The sequence below is a fragment of the Theropithecus gelada genome, chromosome 1, assembly GCF_003255815.1.
Source record: "Theropithecus gelada isolate Dixy chromosome 1, Tgel_1.0, whole genome shotgun sequence".
Lineage (NCBI taxonomy): Eukaryota > Metazoa > Chordata > Mammalia > Primates > Cercopithecidae > Theropithecus > Theropithecus gelada.
Window position 1 is genome coordinate 39941224 of NC_037668.1, and position 14906 is coordinate 39956129.

General features: G+C 46.0%; 1 protein-coding gene across 2 annotated transcripts in view; it reads right to left on the reverse strand.

Moving 5' to 3' along the window:
* The window catches only part of MTOR (mechanistic target of rapamycin kinase), a 150469-nt gene that overhangs the window by 132823 nt on the left and 2740 nt on the right, over window positions 1-14906 (reverse strand). Inside the window, exons 2-8 of one of the 2 annotated variants that reach the window (XM_025384127.1) lie at window positions 14632-14834; window positions 13874-13982; window positions 12347-12579; window positions 11406-11606; window positions 9293-9427; window positions 4348-4623; window positions 4154-4262 (exon numbers count right to left, since the gene is read on the reverse strand). In XM_025384127.1, the coding sequence (XP_025239912.1) occupies window positions 4154-4262; window positions 4348-4623; window positions 9293-9427; window positions 11406-11606; window positions 12347-12579; window positions 13874-13982; window positions 14632-14793 (1225 nt within the window). In that variant the 5' untranslated portion in view covers window positions 14794-14834. The remainder of the gene's footprint in view (window positions 1-4153; window positions 4263-4347; window positions 4624-9292; window positions 9428-11405; window positions 11607-12346; window positions 12580-13873; window positions 13983-14631; window positions 14835-14906) is intronic. The other variant, XM_025384120.1, reaches the window with a different exon arrangement.

Sequence of the window (14906 nt, forward strand, 5' to 3'; positions counted from 1 at the left end):
AAAACCCCAAAAAAAAAAAAAAAAAAAAAAAAAAAAAAAAAAAGAAATACATGTCAAACATTGTTTAAAAACAGAAGATCTAAACAATTTTACATTATAATGAAATTTGAAGTACAGTCATGGGCCAGGTGCAGTGTCTCACACATGTAATCCCAGTACTTTAGGAGGCTGAGGAAGATCACTTGAGTCCAGGAGTTTGAGGCTGCACTGAGCCAAGAGCCATGCACTCCAGCCTGGGCGACAGAATAAGACCCTGTCTCAGGGCCAGGCTGGTGGCTCATGCCTGTAATCCCAGCACTTTGGGACGCCAAGGTGGGTGAATCACCTGAGGTCAGGAGTTTGAGACCAGCCTGACCAACATAAAGAAACCCCATCTCTACTAAAAATACAAAATTAGTCGGGCACAGGGGTGCATGTCTGTAATCCTAGCTACTCGGGAGGCTGAGGCAGGAGAATCACTTGAACCCAGAAGGCGGCGGTTGCGGTGAGTCGAGATCACGCCACTCCACTCCAGCCTGGGCAACAAGAGCAAAACTACATCTCATTTAAAAAAAAAAAAAAAAAAAAAAAGACCCTGTCTCAAACTAATAAAAACCCAGTACAGGGCCGGGCACAGTGGCTCACGCCTGTAATCCCAACACTTTGGGAGGCCGAGGCGGGTAGATGCCTGAGCTCAGGAGTTTGAGACCAGCTTGCACAACATGATGAAACCCCGTCTCTACTAAAATACAAAAAATTAGCCGGGCGTGGTGGCGTGTGCCTGTAGTCCCAGCTACTTGGGAGGCTGATGCAGAAGAATCGCTTGAACCCAGGAGGTGGAGGTTGCAGTAAGCCAAGATTGTGCCACTGCACTCCAGCCTGGGTGACAGAGCAAGACTCTGTCTCAGAAAAACAAACAAACAAAGAAATAAACAGTACAGGCCGGGCGCGGTGGCTCAAGCCTGTAATCCCAGCACTTTGGGAGGCCGAGGCGGGCGGATCACGAGGTCAGGAGATCGAGACCATCCTGGCTAACATGGTGAAACCCCGTCTCTACTAGAAATACGAAAAAAACTAGCCGGGCGTGGTGGCGGGCGCCTGTAGTCCCAGCTACTCGGAGGCTGAGGCAGGAGAATGGCCTGAACCTGGGAGGCGGAGCTTGCAGTGAGCCGAGATCGCGCCACTGCACTCCAGCCTGGGTGACACAGCGCGAGACTCCGTCTCAAAAAAAAAAAAAATAAAAAAATAAACAGTACAGTCTTGCGCCACTTAACAATGCTTGTGTTAACAATGGACCACATATATGATGGTGGTCCCATAAGATTATAATACAGTACATTTTTGCGTATCTTTTCTATGTCTATGTTTAGATACACATTTACCATTGCCTATTCATTACAGTAACATGCTGCACAAGTTGTAGCCCAGGAGCAATAGGCTATACCACAGAGCTAGGTGTAGAGTAGGCTATCTGGGTTTATGTAAATATATTCTATGATGTTCATACAAGGATAAATTCTCCTAAGGACGCATTTCTCAGAATGTATCCCCATTGTTAAGTAATATATGACTGTAATACTGAACACTGTTTGCAATAAACAGGCCATTCCATTCAGCTTAGGCCTGGAAATCATTTTGCTATTACCTAGAGATTTTTGTGACAGTTATATTTAATAGAAGATTTAGTCTGTAATTTGGAAAGCCACATGTATATTTTCATTAAGTTTACATAAGCCAGTGTGCATGGGTAGGCGATTCTCGTGCAATTCAAGCTAAAGTGTTATTTCTCCTCTGAAAGCTGGAATTTCCTGATTCTTGCTTCTTGTCTATTCCTTCTTTTCCATTGATGTTGGTCCCCAGTATAGGCACCAGTAGTACACATAAAGTAGGAGAGAAGGGAAAACCACACATCCCTTAGGAAGTTAGGGGTGTTGAAAGCTACCAGAACCACATTTAGACAGTGGATTAGACTCCTAAAGCAGCACATATCATGACTGCATTTACTCTGAGAAATGTTTTCTCCCATGGCTTTTGTGGTCAAATGACAACGAGGCATGCTGGGGCTTGAAGACAGATGACCAAGGCGATACAACCCTAAAATAAGAGTGAGTCAACAAGAAAAACTAGGGGGATAGCATTTCGGCAGGAAATGGGCTAAAATCAAGAGTATAATTTCTTGGCAAGGCGCCACAGCTGTCTGTAATCCCAAGCACTGTGGGAGGCCGAGGCGGGAGAATTGCTTGAGCCCAGGAGTTCAAGACCAGCCTGGGCAACATAGTGAGACCCCATCTCTACAAAAAATAAATTTAAAAAATCAGCCAGGTGTGGAGACTCACGCCTGTGGGCCTACCTACTTGGGAGGCTGAGGTGAGAGGATCGCTTGAGCTCAGTAGGTCACGGCTGCAGTGAGCTGTGACCGCATCCCTGCACTTCAGCCTGGGAGACACAGCAAGACCCTGTCTCAAAAAAAAACCCAAGAGAGCATAATTTTCTTTTCTGGATTTAACACCCTGAGAGATTAGAAATCTGACTTTAGAGATTCCAGTTCAGTCTTGGGAGTATTTTTTGTATTTCTAAAGCTTATACCACTGAGAAGTTTAAGCAATAACTTCCAAACTGCAAGCTTTAAACAAATAGTATTTATGCAATGAAGTGAATACTTATAGGGGGTGCCCAGGCTGAATGTCACTGGCATATTTTAGCAAATTTAATAAAACAACTTTGACTAACCTTAAAAAAGAGAGCAACAACAATAACAAACACCCATATCAAAAGCAGAAATCTAGGGCCCTCCGAGCCTTCGTATCCTGCTGTTAAGCAGTCTTCTGAACTTACAAGGGTAACTTACAAGGGTAACATGCCAGACTTTCATCAAATTTGGCCTAGTTATTAGTTTCTTTTGAACCACAGACTTTTAATCCAAGATCATTTAAAGCTCTACTGAACAGCAACCTGTCTGGTCATTAAAAAAAGAGAAAAGCTGCTGGGTGCCAGGCCAGAAGAATAGAAACTAACAAAATATGGGTGATTTTCCTTCTGCTATTTCTCTCTGGTTCAGTGGTTTTATGTGGCTAATTGTCAAGTCCTCAACCAACACGTTTTACTTCTTTTGAGCAGTGTGTTTAACACCTGACCAGCTACATTTCTCCCGTGGTTTGTCTGGGCTGGGTGGCGTGAAGGGGGTCTGTGTGCTAGGGAATAGGGTCTGCTGAGGGCCAGGCTGGCCTTTTGCTTATGTTCCTGGCTCTCACTGGGTCCTGAATGCTTCACTAAGCACAGGCAATGAGCACCATGGTAAAGTGGGAAGACATGTTCAAGACTGGGTGCCTGTGCTCAGCAAGTAGGGAGGTAAGACAAGGACATTAAGTATGAACAGGCAACTGGAACACTAAAAATTTTATCTCTACCCTGTTTCCAAAACAGATTTGAAGTAGCGTGAGGAGGCTGTAACAATATATAATGGTTTCCACTTATTAGAGCTAACTCTGTGCCAGGCACTACAGTAGGTGCTTAGGCATTAATGCTGCTCATCTTGGGAGGCAGAGATTGTTATTCTGATTTTACAAGTCAGGAAGCTGAGGCCCAGGTAGGTAAAGTAATCTGTCCAAAACCTCATGGTTAAAGGGCGGAGGTGGGGTTCATCTCAGGTCTGATGCCAAACCTTTCCATAGCTGAGGGCTATGACGGAAGAAGGAAAGGACATTTACAGCTGGAGCAATCCAGGAAGGCTTCGTTGAGAAGTTGGAATCTGAGTTGGGCCAGGTTCAGGAGCCAGGGATTGATGCTGCCTGCAAGTGGTGAGGCAGCTTGGTGACCACCTCAGGGACAGAAGCAGGACGATCCCCAAACCCTCCCTCACAAAGCTTTGACATAGATACTGCACAGTAGCTACATCAAAACTGCCCGCCCTTAGGTCTCTTTTAAGTCTACTTGTGAACTTGCTTGGCCGTAGAACTGCCTCTCTGCCTACCTGTTCTGATTGTTCCTATGTCTGCTGCCTCTGACATTAGTAGAAAACCTGAACTAAATATCATTGAAATTGGACATGAGGCAAAGAAATCAGAGATTCATTGGCACTGCTTCAAAGGAAAAGATATTTGGATTTTCTGGAATCACCTGTTCCCTGTTTAATTACCCTGAGATGGGTAATGATGTCGTCCATGGACATCCTCACCTGTGAAGGCAGAAGGTCGGAATGCAGCCAAGCGGGGCAACAAATTAAGGATTGTCATTTGGATCAGCGAGTTCTTGCTATTCCTGCATTTCAGCACCCACTGGCATACCTGAGAGAGGAAGGATAAAGGGTTGGCAGGGGAAAAGTGAGGTGTGGAGCTTGGGAAAAGAAGGAAAGGGCCTCTCACCACCTACCTGATCAAATTTCTCCTCCATCAAGTCTCTGCAACACCGGCTCTCCACCAGGGTGGACTTAGCTGGGCTGGGGGAGGCCCCAAATCCCATGAGGCCTTGGTGAGAGCTGTACCCCAGCAGCCCCACCAAGGCATTTGACTGCTGGGGCTGTACAGCCTGGAAGCTGGTGAAGGGGGTAATGTGACGAGGTTTTGTTCCGAAGCCCATGAGGTCTTTGCAGTACTTGTCGTGTACCAGCTGCTGCTGTGTGATTTCTTCCATTTCTTCTCTCAGACGCTATATATATAAGGAAAAAAAAATCATCTTTACTTATGACTGGCATTCAAACTGGGCACTGTGGAGTCTACAGACCACTACATTTGCCTAATCCCAAAATGCAACTACTTCCAAAGTGAAGGGTGGCCACTCTTCATGTTTAGGGTTACAATCTCCCCAGAACCTTGCAAGGGATCTGATTTTGTTCTAAGTTAGGCAGAAGAGCACCACCTACTGAAAATAAAGCAGCAGCAGACGGCTGCCTTGCCAAGGGTTCTCACCTCCCAGGACTCCTCACTTAGTTTGGAAAGGCCGACTTGCATATTGCTGTGACTACTGACCTAGGCCACCGCAATGAGGCTTGCAAAGGTGATGGGAGGCCCCTGCTAGCATCCTGTTAAGGACTGTCTGATCCCTTTCTTCCCCTCTGGAAACCCAGGTAAAAATTTAAGCAGGCCAGGCATGGTGGCTCATGCCTATAATCCCGGTAATTTGGGAGGCCGAGGTGGGTGGATCACCTGAGGTCAGGAGTTCAAGACCAGCTTGGCCAACATGGTGAAACCCCATCTCTACTAAAAATACAAAAAATTAGCCGGGTGTCATGGCGCGTGCCTGTAGTCCTGGCTACTTGGGGGTTGAGGCAGGAGAATCACTTGAACCCAGCAGGCAGAGGTTGCAGTGAGCCAAGATCGTACCACGGCCATCCAGTCTGGGCAATGAGAGAAATTCTGTCTCAAAAAAACAAAAAACAAAAACTTAACCAAGTAATTTTCTCAGAATCCTAGGAATCCACAGGTGGTACGGAATAAGCTGACTGAGAACTCATGTCTATTCCCTTTACAAAGGGCTGCTTAATTACTCATCCTCAGCCAGAAGCAAGGGCTCACACCTATAATCCCAGCACTTTGGGAGGCCGAAGAGGGCAGATAATGAGGTCAGGAGTTCGAGACCAGTCTGACCAACATGGTGAAAACCTGTTTCTACTAAAAATACAAAAATTAGCTGGTTGTGGTGGCACATGCCTATAATCCCAGCTACTCGGGAGCCTCAGGCAGAAGAATTGCTTGAATCCAGGAGGCGGAGGTTGCAGTGAGCTGAGATCACACCAACTGTACTCCAGTCTGGGCAACAGAGCAAGACTCGGTCTTGGGGCCGCAGGAGCAGGGTTGGGGAGTACTCATCCTCCAAGACTCCAAATTGAGAAAGAGACACAAGTTTTCCAAACTTCTAAACTTTTCTTGACACACATATTTTCACTTTTCAGAAAATCTTATCCACTCCTCTTATCAAAGTTACCAATGAGTCTTAAGCTGCTAAATCCAATGGTCAATTCTCAGTCCTCATCTTATTTGACTTATCTGCAGCATTCAACTGATACTTTCACCTCCTTGAAGCCCTTTCTTCACTTGGCTTCTCAGACTCTAAACTCTCCTGGCTCTCCTCCTCCCTCCCTGGCTATTCCTTCCCCATCCCCCTTGGTCCTCTTCATCTCCTGACCTCAGGTTCACAGACCCCATCTCTTCTCCAACTATACTAGTTCCCTGACAATGCCCAAATCCATCCCCCTTGCCCAGACCTCTCCCCAGAACTATTCAGTATCTCCACTCAGGTGCCCAACAGGTCTCTAAGATAACAGGTTCAAAACCAAACTCCCAGCCTTCTCCCTCAAGCCTGCTCCTCCCATTTCAGTCTTCCCACTGCAGTGAATGGCAACTTTATCCTCCTAATACTCAGGCCAAACACCTTGACACTTCTTCCTCTCCATCTACCTCCAAACCATCAGCAAATCCCAAATTCAGAATCCAGTTGCTTCTTGCAACTCCATAGCTCCCACTGTGGTCTGAGTCACAAATATCCCCCGCTAAGACTGTGGTAGTTCCCTCCTAACTGGATTCCTGGCTTTAGTCCTTGGCTCTCTAACAATCCATTCTCAACACACTGGCAAGAGTGATCCTTTTGAAATATGAGTTAAATGTCACTCCACTGCTCAAAGCCCACTTATAGCTTCCCACTTCCCACACAAAGGCCCTATGTGATATGCCCCTTCCTTCCCCTAGGTGTTCCTCTGACCCCATATCCCCACACACCTCTCCTGCTCACTCTGCTCAGCCATGGTAGGGGAGCTGCTATTCAGTATTTGCTGCTCCTCTGATACACCAGCACGCTCCTGCCTCAGGCCCACTGCCTAGAATGCTCTTCCCCAGATACCTGTAAGGCTTTTTTCTAACCTCCTTCATGGCTGTACTCAAATGGCACCACGTTTTAAAATGTAATCCTTAATCTAGGCTAGCATTCTGTATTCCCCTTCCTTACTCTACTTTTCTCCATAGCTTATAACCATATGATATATAATAGGTTTTTACTTGTATATTATCTATCTTTCCCTATAAGAATGGAATCTATTTTGTTCACTGCTGGATTATTCTAGCTCTTAGGACACAGTGTAGCTGGCATATACTAGGTGCTCAATTAATATGTGTTGAATGAATGAACAAATTGTGAAATTTTAATACCTTATATTTGGATAGTTTCTTTTTTCTTTTTTTTTTTTTTGGAGACGACGTCTCACTATGTTGCCCAGGCTGGTCTCAAACTCCTGAGCTCAAGTGATTCTCCCACCTCCGGCCTCCCAGAATGCTTGGATTACAGGCATGAGCCACCATGCCCAGCCTTGGATAGTTTCTTACAATTTACAAACCACCTTCACAAGAACTATTTCACTTAAATCTGACAACCACTCTATGAGCTAGGTGATATTGTTCTGTTTTAATGAGAGGAAACAAAGATCTCATAGCCACCCAGATTACAATGGAAAACATCATATTAAACTCAGGAAGGAAAATCTGAAGCTTACCACTTATAGAACGCCCACTATGTATCAGGTGCTGTGCTGGACACTTCACATACATAGTCATCCCCTTGGTATCCATGGGGGTTGGTTCCATGACCCACCGTAGATACCAAAATCTGCAGATGCTCAAGTCCCTCAGATAAAGTAGCATAGCATTTGCATATAACCTATGTATAGCCTCCCACATACTTTAAATCATCTCTATGCTAGTTATAATACCTAATACAATGTAAATGCTATGTAAATATTTGTTGCACTGTATTTTTAAAAATTTGTATTATCTTTAAATTGTTGTATTGTTTTTTTCTTTGATTTTTCTTTTTAAAAAGTTAAAAAAAATTTTTTCATAGAGACACAGTCTCACCATCTTTTGCCCAGGCTGGTCTCAAACTCCTGGGCTCAAGTGATCTTCCCACTTCAGCCTCCCAAAGTGCTGAAATTGCAGGTGTGGGCCACTGCACCCAGCTCTGGGTATTTGTGAACCATTACTAGTTGAATCCAGATGTAGAACTCATGGATATAGAAGGCCATCATCATTTAGAAATCATACAAGAACCCAATGAGGTAGGTAAGAGCTCCCGTCCAAAGGGAGAAAAATGAGGTTAAACAGGTAATTTGCCTGAGTCACACAGTCAACAGAGCGGTGGGGATCTGAAGCCAGACTCCTCCTGCTTCTGCACACTGCTGCATGTGCTGCTTCCACATCTGGGCACAGCTATTATCTAACAAGCACTGTGTCTATTATAAGCAGGAATCCCCGGGGTAAAATTTCACAGCTTGTTTTCTACAGCCAGTCTCACAGATGGAGCTTTACCTCCCAAATATATCCTCAATCAACTACTTCTCAGTATCTGTGCCACCATTCTTAGTCAAAGCCACCACTGTCACTCATCCAGACTACTGTAATAGCTTTGTCTGGCATCCGTGAGAATGCAACCTCCAACTACAAGGCACATAACCAAGGGCCCCAGCTGCTGCTCTGAAACCCATCACCATTGCTCCCAGTCAATGACAGAACACAGTAGGGATGCTAAGGCTGTCCTGCTCCTCGGAGACACAGACCTCTCCGACGGCCAACTTTGGCTTGAGGACCCTGCAGTGGCCCTGCATAGGAGACTAGGACACTTCTGTCTGTATTTTACCCTCTTGCTTACTCAGGGTCAGATGTACATTGTGGTCTGATGGTTCTCCCAGCTCCCTCCCCATATTCTCTTGAAGGCTGTTTCCCTAATAAAATCCATGTACTTTTAAACCCACCTTCTCAAGTCAACACATCTCCTAATTGGTCTCCGTGCTTTCATTCCTGCCTTTCCCCACAGTTTCTCCTATAAGCAGTCAGTGATTGTTAGAAATGCATGACATCACATTATTTGCCTGTGTGCACACTTCCAATGTCTATCCCGCAAAAGTTCGTGTTTACTGTGAACTGCGGGCCTATTAATTTGGCCCCTCCTTCCCTCTCCCTTGCTCCCGGTACACCAGCCATACTTCCCTTCCGTTTCATCAGTGTCTCACACTCTTCTGCCTCAAAGCCTCAGCCTGGAACACAGTTCCCTGGCCTGCTGCAAGGTAGCTCCTTTGTATCACGTGGACCCCCCTCAAATAACACCACCTCAGAGAGGACCTTCCCCGACCCTCCACTCATCCCATCCCGGTCACTCTCTATCCTACTCTTCTTTAACTTTCTTCATAGAACTTACTGCTATCTGAAATTATCTTATTTACTTATTATGTTTCCCACCACAAAATGTCAGCTCCATGAGGACATGGATCTCGCCTTGCCTTGCTCACAGAATGGTACATGGGGAGCCTGGACTCCCCTCTGCCGTGGCTTCTCACCTCTCCCTCCATGCTGCTGATTCGGACCAGCTCGTTAAGGATCAGCAACGCTCCATGGATCCGATCATCCCGATTCATGCCCTTCTCTTTGGCCAAGGTCTCATCAAACCCTTTCTCTGCTTCTTCAAATGTGTGCTATGTAAAGAGACAGGGTGCCTTTATTAGAGACAGAGTACAAACCCAGAAAGAATATAGGCCCATCCCATCTACACTGGGGGTTCTGAGGTGTCACCATGCCTGCTCAGTGCCTTGTGCCAGTTATCGACAAAACTGATCAATCTCTTTTATTTAATTCGGCTTCAATTCCTTTTTTTGTTGAGACGGAGTCTTGCTTTGTTGCCCAGGCTGGAGTGCAGTGGTGCAATCTCAGCTCTCCACAATCTCCATCTCCTGGGTTCAAGTGATTCTCCTGCCTCAGTTCCCCCGAGTAGCTGAGATTACAGGCACACACCATGACGCCTAGCTAATTTTTGTATTTTTAGTAGAGATAGGGCTTCACCATATTAACCAGGTTGGTCTCAAACTCCTGACCTCAAGTTATCCACCCACCTCAGCCTCCCAAAGTGCTGTGATTACAGGTGTGAGCCACCACGCCCGGCCCCAGCTTCAATTCTCATAATAAGCTTTTGAGGAAGATACCATCATCATCTCTATTTAACAGCTAAAAACACAGACTCAAAGAATTTAAGTGACTTGTCCAAGACAACACAGCAAAGGCAAGACTGGAACCCAGGTCTCTCAATCCCATGTTCAGAGCTCTTTTTCTAATATAAGACTCACTGATAAGTTCCCTCTGCAGCAGTAATCAGCACAGGCCTCATGATACTAGAACAGAGAGAACTGGCACTTTCTAAATTGGTATCATTTGTATCACACTGATTTTAAGACATCTATTTTTCCATATTTTAACATCTCTGAAAAGAGATGTCTTTTTTTTCCAAGACAGAGTCTCACTTCATTGCCAAGGCTGGAGTGCAGTGGTGTGATCATGACTCACTGCAGCCTTGATCTCTTGGGCTCAAGCAATTTTCCCGCCTCAGCCTCTCAAATAGCTGGGACCACAGGCATGTAACACGAGGCCCAGCTAATTTTTTTATTTTTTGTAGAGATGGGGTCCCACATGCTGCCCAGGCTGGTCTCAAACTCCTGAGCTTAAGCAATCCTTCTGCCTTGGCCTCCCAAAGTGTTGGGATTACAGGCATGAGAATCCGGATGAGATGTCTTATAATTATTGGTAAGAAGAAGGTACAAAGTCAGCTGGGCACAGTGGCTCATGCCTGTAATCCCAGCACTTTGGGAGGCCGAGGCAGGTGGATCATGAGGTCAAGAGATCGAGACCATCCTGGCCAACACGGTGAAATCCCATCTCTACTGAAAATACAAAAATTAGCTGGGCATAATGGCAAATGCCTGTAGTCCCAGGTACTCGGGAGGCTGAGGCAGGAGAATCACTTGAACCCAGGAGGCAGAGGATGCAGTGAGCCAAAATCGTACCACTGAACTCCAGCCTGGTGACTGAGCAAGACCCAGACTCAAAAAAAAAAAAAAAAAAGAGGTACCAAGTCACAGTTTAAGTGGCATGTTTGCATTCTTAGTCATACATAAAATAACGTATAGAATAATGGTGTGGCAATCCATATATGTTTGCTTTAAAAAAATGCAATAAAGTAACTATTGATTCATACTGAGCATAAAAAATTCACTGGAGACCGGGCACGGTAGTTCATGCTTGTAATCCTAGCACTTTGGGAGGCCAAGGCAGGTGGATCACCTGAGGTTGGGAATTCGAGACCAGCCTGGTCAACATGGCAAAACCCTGTTTCTATTACAAAAATTAGCTAGGCGTGGTGGTACACGCCTGTAGTCCTAGCTATTCGGGAGGCTAAGGTGGGAGAATCGCTTGAACCCGAGAGGCAGAGGTTGCGATGAGCTGAGATTGTGCAACTGCACTTCAGCCTGGGCTATCCAGCTCAAAAAAAAAAAAAAATTCATTTGAGACCAAAACAAAAACTGATTCTTGCTCCATGGCAAGGGCCTGTGGCTGCCCCTCAGGCCAGGTGATTCTCTATGTAGACGTGCTTTCCTAGTGTTGGGAACGGACCCATCTCCTCACCCTGTACCACTGAGGCTTCTGCATCTCCTTCGGCTCACGCTGGGTGGTGAGAATCAAACAGGCACGAAGGGCGGCCACAGCTCCCTCACGGATGGCTTGTTTGGGGTCCCACACGGCCACAAAAATGTTGTCAAAGAAGGGCTGCACTTGCTGGAAGAAGAAGGTAGGGACGCTGATGGCCAGCTCACGGAGAACCAGGACCTGGAGAAAAAGACAAACCGAGAACTCTCGTCGGTACCAGTGCTTTGTTCTCTCAGGAGTACGGTCTTTTATCATCTTAGAGCCATACACACTAGGAACAGAGAAGGCTTGCTCACTCTTCCAGCTAGGAAATTCTGCGGACAGAGGAAGAAAGTAAATTTGATTAAACATCTCAGTGGTCATTATCCTAAGTTGTTTACAAACACAGAATGCTTGTAATGTTTGAATATAAGCTCTGGAAGTGCAGATGTGTTTTATGCTTTCTATATCACTATACTAATAGCATAGAACTCTACCTGGAATACTGTAGGTATGTAGTAAACAATTATTGAATGGATAATCCTGTTTAATGTTTAATCTTGTTGTTATTTTTATTTGACAGAGGAAGAAACTGAAGGTCAGAAGCTGCCCCAGGTTACAGAGTTAGGTAGGAAGTTGTAAAGCCAAGACTTGAGCCAGGGTCCAAGTGTGTGTCCTTCTCCTGGTACCATGCCCCCTCCTCACAGTACTGCCTCCTCTGAAGGGCAGCGGACTGGAAAGCATGCGGCTGATGCTTCTGATCCCTACCACACCACTGCTAGATTCTCTCTTAAGGACGGACTCTACCCCATCTCACAGCCTGGAATCCTAGCCCTTCTAACCAGCCTTTTTCAGGGATGAGCCTCAGAAGGAAGCAAAAGACCCCACCATGACACCATCGCTCCCCAAGCCTGGCTGTGCTCCTCCCTGCAGGCACTCACAGCTGCGTGTCTCCGGCCCTCATTGCGGTCAGCACCCAGCCATTCCAGGGCTCGCTTCACCTCAAATTCCACATACTCAGCGGTGAAAGTGTCTCCTGCCATGGCAAGGCGGCCGATGGCCTTGGATGCCATTTCCATGACAACTGGGTCATTGGAGGGGAGGAGGTTCCGAAGATAGTTGGCAAATCTGCCAATTCGGGTGGCATTCCCACCTTCCACTCCTATGAGGCTGGCTGGAAAAGAGAGGAAGGCAAAAGGTGATGATGGGGCATAGGCTGACCAGGAAAGTACACAGACTTCAACTAAAAGCTGGCAAGTGCTGGCCAGGCGCAGTGGCTCAAGCCTGTAATCCTAGCACTTTGGGAGGCCAAGGTGGGCGGATTGCCTGAGCTCAGGAGTTCGAGACCAGCCTGGGCAATATGGTGAAACCCCTTCTCCACTAAAATACAACAACAACAACAAAAAATTAGTCGGGTGTGGCGGCATGCGCCTGTAGTCCCAGCTACTTGGGAAGCTGAGGCAAGAGAATTGCTTGAACCCAGGAGGCGGAGGTTGCAGTGAGCCGACATTGCGCCATTGCACTCCAGCCTAGGTGACAGAGCAAGACTCTGTCTCAGGAAAAAAAAAAAGAAAAAAAAGCTGGCAAGTGATCCCTCCATTCTACTTTGAGTACACTTCTAGAGGGCAAGGACACAATTTTTATTTTAACCCAGATATTTAATACTTATGCCAGAAATATTTACATACAGCAAAATAATCTTATGCTAGTATAATTTTCCCCCCTAGTCCCCCAAAAAGGGAAAGCAAGTGAGACTGGATAATAATTCACAGGACTGATGACCAGTCCTTAGAAGTTAAAAATGACCTGCCTGGCCAGGTGTGGTGGCTCACACCTGTAATCCCAGCACTCTGGGAGGCTGAGGTAGGCAGATCACTCGAGGTCAGGAGTTCGAGACCAGCCTGCCTAACATGGTGAAACCCTGTCTCTACTAAAAGTACAAACACTAGCCGGGCATGGTGGCAGGTGCCTGTAATCCCAGCTACTCGGGAGGCTGAGGCACGAGAATCGTTTGAACCTAGGAGGCGGAGGTTGCCACGAGCCAAGATTGCACCACTGCACTGCAGCCTGGGCAACAGAGTAAGATTCCATCTCAAAAAAAAAGAGACCTGCTTTTTATTAACTATACCGATTCCACTTTTCCATTCATGAGTCCCACTATGCAAAACCCTGCTCTACTGAGGAACCAGAGCCCACAAAACGCAACACGAAGGAGGGGAAAGAAAGCTGGCTTCCAGTCTCAGCTCTGGTAAACTGTCTGAAAAGTCACTCAATGGTTCTGAGACTCCACCTCCACATCTAAAAATACGTTTTTCCTGTAGCCCAGGACTGCTGCTAGAATTAAAAGCCACAGGCTTCTTAAATTTCATTAAGCAAATATGAACTAGCATCCAGTAAGTGGCAGACACAGGGTGCAATGGGCACAAAGGTGAGTGTGTTGTTTTTGTGACCAGAGACTCTGTCCTTACCTATGGCCAAGATGCCACCTTTCCTCTCATTGGCATCTGAGCTGGAAACCAATTCAAAAATGTGATGGTTCAGCTGGTCATAGAAGCGAGTAGACTCCTCTTGACTCATCTGCAAAAGAACATATAATCAGAACAATTTCTAGTAATTCTCTGACTGTGGTGGTGGGAGTGGGCTGGCATCTAAAGATTAGATCCTGAGAGGCAGGCAGTATAGTTCAAACCAAAGAAGACAAGCTACTGCCCACTTCTACAGGATTACACTGTAGAGCACCTGAACTTGCAATCCTCTGATTATTTAACAAATATTTATTGGGTATCTACTCTGTGGCAGAAAATGTTCTGTCCTAGGTTCTTTCTAGTACCAGGGATACAAGGATAAACAAGATACTGTCTCTGACCTCAAGTCTGGTCTCTATTTAGAAAGTCCCTAGTTCTCAACTCTCCAAACCCATCCCAATCACTGTTATCAGACAGAAAGCATTTGAGGGTGTGGTATGTGGTAAGGAAAAAAGAAAAAGCTAAAAGAAACAGCTAAGTCTATTCTGGCCCCTAAAATGTGACCACAAACAAGAAAAATGCCACAGAAATGTGCAACTGCTGCAAAAGAACCTGCATGTTTTATGGATGTGAGAGGTTGAGTGCCTTTCTAAAATAATGTTTTCCAAATCCTCGCTTAGCTGTCCAAAAAAAGTCTAAACCAGTGATGATACATTTAGCCCAAACATCCCACAATGACTGGCCCCAAATCGCAGAAGCACCTCTCGGAGTTCCATGGTGACATAGTGCTGGAGCTCCTTGGCAGCTTTGGCCCTGGTCTCTTCATTCCGGCTCTTCAGGCCACTGGCAAACTGCTGTAGAACACTCACATTGCTAGATGTGGTGGCAGCGGTGGTGGCGGCGGCAGGTCCGGTTCCAAGCATCTTGCCCTGAGGTTCTTTAAAGAGAAGTTTCCTTTAATATTCTGAACAAGAAAGTATGGTGATAAATTTACTTATGGCCCTGGTCATCCAACACAGATCTCCCCCAAGCCCTT